The following is an 11,809-nucleotide window of genomic DNA, read 5'->3' on the forward strand; positions in this document are numbered from 1 at the left end:
AGTTGGACAGTCAACATTTTGAATTTCCTAGTTTGTTGACTGACTACTTTCAGATGTTAAAAGCGGATTTGGCGGTCGTTGGTCGGCTTGGAGTGATCGTCAAAACAGCCCAATTTTTACATTTCCAGTTTTACAAGCTGGTATAACACAGTCTTTTAAAAGTGAAAAGAGGGATTCGCGGGTCTAGCAAAACAGAATACAATCAAAACTTGCTGCCCTGCTAAAGCGTATTTAGTAATATTGTTTTTTAAGTTTTTTTGGAACACATTTCGCCACACAGCAGTCTGATAGTCAAGTACCAGTCAGTACGCATAACTTGGTCACTTCACATTGCACATTATTATCAACTTGTAAAAATGTAACGTACCTCTCTAACGTCTGCAATCCTTTTCATTTTGACGTCACGCCAATTCCAGTCGATCACAACAGCCCGTGTGTGAGCGAGCGTAAGCGCGCCTGTCAAAAGTAAAACAAACCAAGAATAAGTTAACTTGAAAATCACTTTCCAACGATAAAGAAAAGGTCAAATTATTCGTTGCATGATCTCAAACACCAACAGCTGCCAAAGTTTCAAACAATAAGCCTAGACATGCGCACAGTTCCGGTAAAGTGGTGCGTGTGAAATCTTTGCGTAGTTTGGGTAATTACAAAACACACGAATTAGGCGACAACTCTCTTTTTGTATTTGTGTAGTTTAGAAAATCAATTGCTTTTCCATATATCTGGTGAAATGTTTGAGAAAGTAGCACAACATGGTTGTTGGATGTTGTTTGAATAACATGTAACAACCCATGCAAAGAAGAAATTTATTACATCTGTTTAAATATGCAGTAGTTAGACAAAATAGAATAAAAGTGCCACACAAAAACACATTTAAAAACAACTCAACAAGATACAACAAAAAGCACCGATATTTAAAGAAATTGGACCAAAAAGTGAAAAGAAATCCAACTATGTGAGCAACTCCTCAATAATACAACGTTGAGTCCAAAAACAAACAAAGCGTATACACGGTTAAAATGACGTCATGTTCAGTGACGTAATTACACGCTACGCAATTCCAGGGGTGGGGGAGGAAAATCGGAATTGGTCGCAATCAAAGCTGGGTGTGGCGGGGGTAAGTCGGTTGGGGCCGCAGGAAAATCCCCAGAATCAGAAACGACCTGGAGACGGTGGCTGCTCCAGTCCAAGGATGACGTCACAGAATTTGCATCGTCTATCCCGCTGTCCATCCCGGACAGGACAGTGGTCCCGGTGAAAGAACTCAGAGTGTGCGGTTCGTGAAGGGACGCTGAGCTCTGTCGTGATAAAAACATTAATTTCATGAACTGTTATTGTCGAACATTGTACTCAGTATAACATATCGGCCTCTTATGCTTCCATAGATATAACAAGTCTATGAGACAGCGGTGAACATTATATAAACACAACAACAAAAAGCCTGGAAGTCCGACGACAATGGTAAAAGTAAAACATTCTGCGGCCATTGCTACTTGTGATAACCTCAAAACAAGATGATAAAACGTGCGAGTGGCAATATGGTACGCACATGAACAACTGCTTCGAAGCAACATGCTCTGGTTAACTCTTTTTGAAGAATCCTCTGAATATTACCTCGGTGGTTGGAAGATGCTTCTCTCCTACGCCATCTAGCGGTATGTCATGATACATTCTCGGTACCTTACGGGGGCGAGGGTGGTATCGTCTGCTTGGCGTCCATTTCCCTGAAAGGAAACAAAAACTGGACTGTAGCCACTTGTTATAAAGACGACCAAGGGCAAGCGCCGAAATCAAGTCTAAAAATTAACTGGTTTTAACATAAGATTTAATGGAAAATAATTTGCTTTACCGGTTTTGCGTTTTCTATCAGCGAAGCAGAACACAAGGGCTACGATTAGAACCAACAATATGAACGCCGCTACTCCAGTGACCACCATGATCAACGTGAAACTTAATCTCGGTGACGTAACATAACTAAATGACGTCGTAACTTCCCCATCGGTGACGTCCCCTGTAACCACTGTATGTTCCGTGGTGGAGCTGTTCTTAACAATTGCCGGCAGACCAGTGCTGTCACCTGAAAGTAAATAACTGAAGTTATTTTAACGCAAAATCTGGATGACTAAAAATAACCAAGTTACAGTCAGCACAAGTGATAAGCAATCATGAAAAATCTCATGAAAGTCAATAGTCAATAATAAGTCAGTAATTTTTGTTATGTGAAGATTTTATTCCTTCATTTGAATCAAAATGGGCTCTCTTTAACAAACACGCACCTGACACTAACTGGGCTGGAGTAAGCTCGAAAACTCCTACGTCAGAAGTATTAAATCCCGACGTAGTTGTGACGTAAGGTGCGGCTACAATAGTGACATCAGTTGAAACGTCACCGAACGACAAAGTCGTCATTTTCGTCGAATCCGAGGCATCAAGTTGAAACGTTGTTGACGTTAGAACGCGCGAGCTTACAACAAGGCTACCGAGACTTTGCGTTGTTGCATCCAACGTAGCAGAAGACGATTGTGTTTCGGTTGCATCTTCTACCGCTTGTGTAGTCTGTGAACGTGTTCGAGCGTCCGTTGTGATTTCGTTCTTCTGGGTCGTTGGCAAAACGGGGGGTGGCGGTATGCATGGCGGGCACAGCTCGGTTTGAGTTTCGACACTGGGGATTCCCTTGGCATCGTGATAGTCTTCTACGTCATAGCAACGTTCAGGGTCGGTGACCTCGCCGTTTCGGTTCACGCACTCACGTGTTCTGCAAGGAAATTTAAAGTTAATAGAGTACACAAAACACGATGAACAATAAATTTAGCTTGACATGCAAATGGATTTCCAAATGTATTGGCATTTTTCAAAGCCCAAACTCGCCAATAAGTCGAGATATCTCATATTAATCATCCGCAACTAACCTTGTTCTTTCGCAAACTGCCGGTGGATTACACTCGCTCCACTGCACCCACTCGCGCCAACGATAGCAGTTGGTTTCGTCCCGCTGGTTGGCGCAGTCGACATTGCCGTCACAGACGCGAAACAAACCAATACACTGGGCCGTGGTTGTGCTCTTACGCGCGGTGGCCAAGACGTTTTCTTCGCGTTCAAAAACGGAACAACGGAACTGTTGTAAGCAGTAATGGCAATTATACTCATCAGAGCCATCAATGCATTGCTTGACGCCGTCACAAACCTAAACGTACACGTCGAAATGAACTCATAGCCCAAATAGAGAGCTAATATCAGCTCAAGTTTGCTCAAGCCAAGCATGTTAGGGCGAGATTTGAATGCCATGCAAGTCATATTGTAACTCTTTCACGCATATCTGTGTGTGCTGTCATAAATTAACTGTAACAAATATTTAAGTTTACATTACATTCACGGATGTTTTTTGTACCTGTGAGTACGAAATGCATCTTTCATGGGGTTTGCCGCACAGAAAGCCGTCGCACCAACCCCCGTGATATTGACAGTTGGATTCGTCCAGACCGAAATCACAATCTTTCCGGCCATCGCATACCTTGAAGTAATACTACTTTCATTATCACACAAACTAATTTAAAAACCAAAATACTGTGCGTAAGTGCAATAAATGGTGCACTGCATATGAATTTGTTGCAGAGACATTGAAGGCAGAACCAAAATATGAAAAAAATTAAAATACGAAAAATTATTAGCAACTTAATTAACGCCACCTTATCAGTTGAAATACACGCTTCGGCTTCGTCATGGCTATTACATGAGAATTGTCCAGTCCCTGTACAACGTCTGCATCCTACTTCGTCACTTCCGTCGACGCATTGCTTTATTCCGTCACACTGCAACAAATGGGCTGGATCAATTTCAAATAACAACTTTTTCTTAGGATGCTTATCAAGCAATATCAATTTAGGAATTCACTCTTTATATACCTGACAAGTATTTAATGTTATATAAAACATATAGAAATGGTAGGCCTATACTGAATAATTAAATCAATTATTAGCTCATATGAATTTAATTTGTAATCATTTAGGCTACGGCTATGCTTATTGTGACTACAGTCTGCGAATCTCTTACCTGAATGCCATTGGAACAAGTTCCATCATTGCTTGAGTTATTTCGGCTGCAGTTGCCAATGGAAACCAGGTTACCATCGCAACACTCGTAGTCTCCGACTCTTTCGACGTCAATGATAATCGCTGATTGGCTTGAACATCGCACGCATGACTGCAGCGTGTCGTCGTACTGCACCCAACCGTCATCGGGGTAATATCCGATGATTATGCGGCACCAACGCAACTCGGCCCCCGCAAAACCGACAACGACAATCCCGATCACCGCAAGTATCAAATAGGTAGCGCGCATTTTTCTCTTTGCTGTTTAACCCTATGCACACAAACAAGCTCTCAGAATTTCATCGAGATTAACCCTGCAAACACACATCGTTTATCAGAGTGTATGCCAACAACATAAAACTCATACAACGTGTTTTCATTATTAGTACAAAGCCCTCCTTCCTCACGAACTTACAATGGCTCTTAGCGCTAATTACTGTATATGAATGACTTATCTGACTTAATCTAGTTGTTACTATATTCAATAATGCACTTGTACTGTAAGCCCCTATACTCTGCATTCAACCAAAACCAGCAACTGCAATAAAGAACCTATTAATGGCTGTCAAGCTACAGGTATACCCGGACGAGCAGCAATACGTGTTATGTCTATATGTGGAAAGATACTCTATGGTTAAACGAACACAATTCAATTATTTTATATCACGTACAAATTTGTTTGTCACCCAATTTGAATTTCGTTTTTTTAATTAATATTTGTCGGTTAAACCAAACTAAATGTTGCTGACTGTTGTGACCAAATTTTAGGACTTGCCACTAAACATACCGAACAAATGTCGAAATAACCATCTTTTTATAATTACAGTCCTGCATACGCGATTTTGTCAACAAACTAATGACAGTTTTAGGTCTTGGTAATCATATGGCTTTAACCACGTTCAATTTTGTATACTCAAGCACTTGTTGCCGCTATAACCACTAATCAGTCTAAATAATTTAACAGAAAAACAACGCTTGAAAGCAAAATATATAACATCTGGACCTCGAATATCATCATAACGTTACTGTGCATATCTGTAACTGACTAAACAAGCGCCAATATCGAAAATATTATGCTTCATGCAATACATTCTACTACAGCTACGCGCTTTTAAACAATTTAGCGGCTTAAAACGCACAAAATAGGATATAATTTATCAAGATCAATTGACGGACGCAAGAGCATCCTTCTAACATGATTACATGCTTTTTGCATTCGAGTACTGGGTGTCCATATGGAAACGTTCAAAGTTTGGAGACGATTGAACAAGGGACAATATCTGGTAATAAATGAAAAAAAATCATTTTTACATTGCCTTGATATGATTGTCGCGAATGCCGCTTCGGATAAATAATTTTTCTTCATTAACATTTTTTCCAAATTTTCAAAAACAAACTAGAAACATTTTTTACACCGGATACTAAGGAGATACGTGTGACGTCAATTGTCCAATCAAAACGCAGCCAGCTTCGCGCAGGCATCACCAAAGTTCACTTCTTGTGAAAAATCTCACCCATTGACCTCCATAAGCCCTAAATGACCTTTGCAAACTAATGAAAAATAAAGGCTGGCCCAAACATATAGTATAGCTGTACTCACATGGAGCTAAAGAAGTGCTTACTTACTTACTTACATACTTATTCGTAGACGGCAGTAAAACAGTAATTGTCAATTCACTGACACATTGGGGATTGGCGGTATAGAAACTCCAAGACGTGGTGATTAAAATTAACGCACGGCGTGTAGAATATGCAGCAAAGGCGTCAGTATTATTGGTATCGCATCATGATTTCGTGGAAAATCTAATCTAAATCTAATCAAGCCGTATCCGTGCGCTAACTGCTATAACACATCCCTCACAATTACACGAAACATTTAGGCAATTCTGCAAAGGTCTGGCCTAAATATTTTCCTAAATTTGCAAAATCAAACAAAACTTTTACAATGCTAGTTAAAATGAATAGATATAAGTTTTCCAGAGCTCCTGATCAAATACAGCAGAATTCTGCCCCAGTTACCATGAGACCAGATTACTCCCCTGTCTTAAATACTTAAATCTTTCAGCGTAATACTAAAATCAAAAGGTCGAAAGAAGAATCGAATTCCTGGCAATCTATGGATGAAGCAGACTGGTACGTTGTGGTACCGAGGTATCTTTATGCCGAATGACAGGTGAGGATAGAAATATATATAGTTGAGGAAGGCTGCAATAGAAAATTCGAGAAGTCTTGCCTTTAAAACTACATCTTGGAAGTCGAATTTATGAACCCATTACATAAAAATGCTTTGATTTTGGTAACTCAGTACCACCATTATGATATCTGTGAAAGATTACAAATGACATGAATATGTAACATGGTTACGTAAGTTATGAGATATCCAAACGCAATTTAATTCAACGATGCGTTTTCTAATATTAGACACTTTTCTGACGAAAGCCTGTATGCTAAATCACAAATAGAAATAACCACACAAACAAACATAATTTCTTGAGGGGAAACTATTTTTGCTGATGCTCTAATATTTCGTTTTCAGTCTCATAACGTGCAAAGGATCGTGCATGCTGCAAATATTCATAATTTACCGTGAAATTAAAATCGGTGCAGAGCTTCACTAAGACAGAGAAAAATCGTATTTTATTGGCTGTCATTATTGCACCAGAAAATATCTGTACGTTTGAAGCTTTTTTTACAGCTTCTTGTTAACCTAAAACTATCTTAAATATATAATAATTATATCAACCTAATTCTCTAATTAATCTAATTCTAATTTTTAATCTATTCTCTTTTTTTAATCCAAATCTAACTTTGATAAAACCCTGAATGGCTAAAAATAAACTTTTGCATGTTCTTTCTCCTAATCAAACCACCTATCTTCAACAACGGGTTACGTGCCCTACCTACGGTGAAATAGTCTCTCTCATTAGGCCTAATACCTTTTCATACGAAAACCGACATATCATTTTATCGCTACTTCATATTGTAACCGTGTAAGGGTAAAATCTCTTTTAGTCAGGATCTTTCTTACAGACAATGAGGGCAAATTACCTTCCCATCTTGACCCATATCATCAACGTCGTTAAGTTTGTGTATTATGACGTCATAGTAGGAAGCCGAACAGGCGAAACAAATCTTTTAATATTCGCTTAACCGGAAACGGTCGATAGGATCAGACATAGTATTGAGTCACGATACATGTTTCTTATTTTGTAACTGATGCATCGCGAAAAAAAGGCCTTAAATTTACCTAAAACGGACAACGGCGGCAAGATCAAAGTGAATGTGGGGCAGGTATTCTTAACATGAAAGCACCTTTCATGCACAGAATGAGTTCATCATGTGAAGGCAAAGCCATGCACATGACCGAACGCTTGTATGGCAATCTGATTATAAGTTTGTTGTTGTGACAAAAAATGTTTATTTATGACGTCACTATACCATCGATGGCGTCATCACTCCCATGGTTGTTGTTTACTTGTAAAACCAAGGCTTGCATACAAATAACATCGGTGTAAGTTATTCCATGAAAAGTAAGGGTATTCAACTTGTAAGTACCTTGTTGAATTAAAGCTTTAATTCTGGCCGGCGTGCCCACTGCAAAATGTATGACGCTATTTTTAAGCGTCTTCGCTTGTTCTTCTATTTTCATATGACGAGAAAATAATTTTACAGATCTGAAAAGATTATATAACACAGATATCAAACATTTGCAAAGATACTGAGTATACGCAAGCACTATATAATAAACACTATTCCGAATAGACATAATGAAATAGTCACATGGACTCAGAGAAAGTAACATATCTGGAATGGTGTTCTTTTTATAAAGAAAATGGTTTATCACTAAAGCAGTGATAACGCCGGTCAAACGACGCAGAAAAATCAGTTGATCAGTTGATGTTGTTGTTTCAGTTCTTCGTGTAAAAATAACAACTTACCGGCAACTTTTTCCTTTGAATGGTTTCGACGATGAATTCAGATTTGACGCGCGCAAAGCATTCCCGCATATTACTAATATCAAGGGCGACATCTTGTGATTGTGATCGGTACTTATTCTATGCCACTTGGGGAGCGCTAAACAGAATATAAGTAGGGTAAATAAGCAAAACATTGTATAACCTATTTTAAGTTAAAGGGTTCGTTTTTTCAGTGTAGGGTAGGAAACATATATTTTTATACATTACGACAGAATTAATTTGAGAAATTGCAATATCTATTTTGATTTATTAGCCGGTTATGAAATACATACTCACTTTGTTTTAAATAGGAAATAACGGTGTGGGTCTTTTCAACATTGCATGTTGTGAAATGACAATCTGAAACAAAGACGACCAGTTACACAAACAGCAAATAAATCCTTAAAAAAAGACAGTAGCATAAGATAGTATTAATATATAAGATAGATAATATGGTTACATAAGATAGATAATTAACTATAGTGATAGTTAATTACAAACAAACAAACATATGTAGCAAATAAGTTATTAAATAAAATATAAACAATTACAGTCGGCAAAAATTGAACTTATTATTACGTTTATTATTCGGTGGTAAGTGTTAGCCTGTACCAGAATACACGACTAACGTTTCAAATAAACATTTATTTTTCATTTACCGTCCAGCGCCATGTCTTCCACTTCCAGAGTAGAGAGATCAGGAAAATGTTTATTCAGAGCATTCCTCAATGAGCTGCAGTCGCCGCCAGATGTCGGGATTTCCTCCTCTGTTATTCGCTGTAGCAAAACCAACGGCGACTTAAAAACGACACTTACATCCATACGTTTACTTTAGATGTCAATTATTTGTGATGATGATACGTTGTGGATTAAGGAGAGCATTTTAGAAATGGACATACCAGATAACGCCGGTGAATAGGCCACAGCGCGCAAAAAACAAATTAACCTGAATACTTTAATAACGTATGATGCATTGCTGATAGGCCATTGCAGCTTAGAAAAGCTTCCATATAAAATGAAAGACACCTTATGGCCGAAATGCGTAATGCAACAAATGCATAATTAATTACGCTAGGTTCAGCTTAAATCACGCCGTATATAGCCTCCACTAATACGCACGACACGTAAGTTGTCTATTTCGTGTATCACGTGTGCGCTGACGACGAGCAGGAAATGCACGCGTGGCGTGCTATAAAACAAACCATGGTGTGTGTGTGTGCGTAGCACGCGTGTGCATATGTCAGCCTAAAACATCTGACAATAAATTGTTTACTTAAATTTTGGAAAATCGACAACGATTTTTTTCATACCGGTGCATTACTAGCACTATATGGTAGCAAACACTATGCTTGCCGTTATGACGAGGTAAGACGCCAAAGCTATTTTCACGTTTGTGTTCTATTGCCAGCGGTAGGAACTGGCACGCAGCCAGAACAGTGGGTCGGTTTGAGGAAGTTTGTAATCAGACGGTAAAAGCTTGCTAACTACGCTTTGTGGACAGAAATTTTTGCAGGACGCGCATAGCGTTTTGAGATGATAAAGTCGAAAGTGTAGGCTAAAATCACTTGAAGTTTGCTATGAAAAGCAGTTTTTGCCTGGTCGCATATATGAGGTCTGTGCAGTTCTCAATACAGATATGCAAAAAATAATACAAGTATTAGAAAACAGCGACTATTTCACCGTAGGTAGGTCACGCAGCCTGTTGTTGAAGATAGGAAGCTATAATTTAGAAGAATATGGAGGCAAAAACTTCATTTTAGCCATTTGGGTGTAATTGAAATTAGATTTAGATTAAATGCTAGAATTTAGGTTAAGTTTAGGTTACTACGTCGTTACAGTTTGGTTAGGTAAAGAGGAAATAGCTTCGAACATCAATTTTTTACAATGAAATAGTGAGCCTCACAAAAATTGTACAGTATTGTATATGCGGTAGAATAGGTCAAAGTTACATGAACAAGTAAGAGCTTAACTAGATAAACACAATGATAATGATATCTGATATCTACAAAGGCTTACCTTCCGCTTACGTTTCTTCTTTTTAACTGCTGTCGTTTCATCATCTTCGTTATCATCGCCCGAAACTTCCTTGCGCTTATAAGAATTCCCAGTGGATTCTGAAATATAAAATTAAGGGTCTATGATAAGTTACCGGTGTCATTGGCTGCTATTCTGATAACGTTAATAAATAGCACATGTGGTTGTAATGAGGAAGTATATCGTGACACTTGACAATAAGTTCAAAACCTTTGAAGGAAAACAAGACATTGTTTCCAGTATGACGTCAAACAAGGGAAACAACCATTTTAAGTACATTTTATTCGGTAGCACAAGCAACTGAACGATCAAGCCGGTCAGGAGGTATCACGGTGCAGCAGGAATAAGATAAAATTTATATGGATCGATGGGTTGTTGCTCCAAGCTTAAAACTAGTACAACAACCGCGAAAACGAGATTGCCTTTTCATGAATGACGGTTATTTTTCAGGCGACTAATATAACGTTGGCGGTGTCCCGTTCTGCAAGACATCAACCAAGCAGCTATATGACCTATCGCCAAAGCGCACGCCAAACGATGGGTATAGCAAAAGCCGATAATGTAAATGCAAGGTATAATAGGTCAACGCGAATCTCTTATAATACAGTTGCAGCAGAGGCTTTCCTTGTAAAGTCCATGGCCCTTTCCACTTTCATTATTTCCCAAAAGACCGTTCGTAAACGACATTGCAGAGTCGCGGTACCTTTATTTAATTGAACGGAGGAAACTAATGAGTGGCGGACACGTAAGGCAAATGCATATAACCGCGTTCAGGATAGAAGCTCTGCTTGAAAAATACACGGAGAGTGTTTTAAGAATCAGTTCTTAATAATTACGGTGCAGGGGCAAAAGTGCGTGTCATTGCTATAGAAATTTTGGAGTAAGAAATGTGTGAAGATACAAGTTTTAAATAATAGCTTAATGACACATTTTAGCTGTAGCAACGGTCAAGCAAAATATGAGATCAAAAAGATCATTCTTTTTGAATTTATATCCAATTAAGTGTCCATGAAGTCGGGACAACGCTCTGCCATCTTCAATTACTTTAAAATAACGACCGTAAATATATCGCCATGGCCAATATCTCATTAACAGCAGCAGTGTGTGCGTCAATTTTATCACCTTCATTAGGTCGACATTACGCGATAAACCAAACTCTATCGACGTTCGCTCGTCATTCACGACACAAGCCCAGCAAACAGCGTGTTTTTTTAAAGCAGTGCTTCTCAACCTGCCAGAGAGTAAAAACTGTAGTTGCGATGAAATCTCTCGTATTTTATACTTGTAACTATTGAATTCGTTGTCGTTTTTTTTTTCAACTAGATAAAACTTTCTATTGCATTTCTGAGAGTTTCTTGCGATTTTATGGTTATTCTTCAGCAACAGCAGTTGGTCGTGCGGATGAGTAAATTGTAGAACAAAAAGTGCGAGCTGTATGGCTAAAGGTTGAAAACTCATGTTCTAAATCATTAGCTCACGATAGCAGAGGAACGGGCTGCGAAATATAGCTGTGGTTTAAAACGTGCGCAATAAATCAACTTGCACCATCTTCCGCTCTCTTTGTGACAGTGCCAACGAAACGAAAACCAGAGTGGCATGTACGGAGATAAAAGATAGGAATAACACCAGCCTTGCGTGGTTATCGTAGGATAGCTCAGTGAAGGTCGCATCTTTCATGAGAACGGTCGGTTATTACTGTTGAAACAGAACTGTTGTTTGTTTTTGGAACAG

At 38.8% G+C, this 11,809-nt stretch overlaps 1 protein-coding gene across 2 annotated transcripts; it reads right to left on the bottom strand.

Annotated features, from left to right (window-relative positions):
- Positions 1-462: 462 nt before the first annotated feature.
- On the bottom strand, positions 463-7,759 carry LOC143470314 (uncharacterized). 2 transcript variants are annotated; one of them, XM_076968368.1, is made up of 9 exons: positions 7,644-7,759; positions 4,051-4,359; positions 3,687-3,809; positions 3,389-3,511; positions 2,910-3,184; positions 2,277-2,755; positions 1,850-2,077; positions 1,615-1,724; positions 463-1,298 (listed from the first exon to the last, which is right to left on the bottom strand). In XM_076968368.1, exons 2-9 carry the CDS (start codon positions 4,336-4,338, stop codon positions 1,044-1,046), a joined length of 1,881 nt encoding a protein of 626 aa, XP_076824483.1. In that variant the 5' UTR covers positions 4,339-4,359; positions 7,644-7,759; the 3' UTR covers positions 463-1,043. The 2 variants fall into 2 exon arrangements, with proteins under 2 accessions (XP_076824483.1, XP_076824484.1); XM_076968369.1 differs by having other exon boundaries at positions 1,158-1,298; positions 1,550-1,724.
- Positions 7,760-11,809: the final 4,050 nt, after the last annotated feature.

Source organism: Clavelina lepadiformis, chromosome 9, assembly GCF_947623445.1.
Source record: "Clavelina lepadiformis chromosome 9, kaClaLepa1.1, whole genome shotgun sequence".
Lineage (NCBI taxonomy): Eukaryota > Metazoa > Chordata > Ascidiacea > Aplousobranchia > Clavelinidae > Clavelina > Clavelina lepadiformis.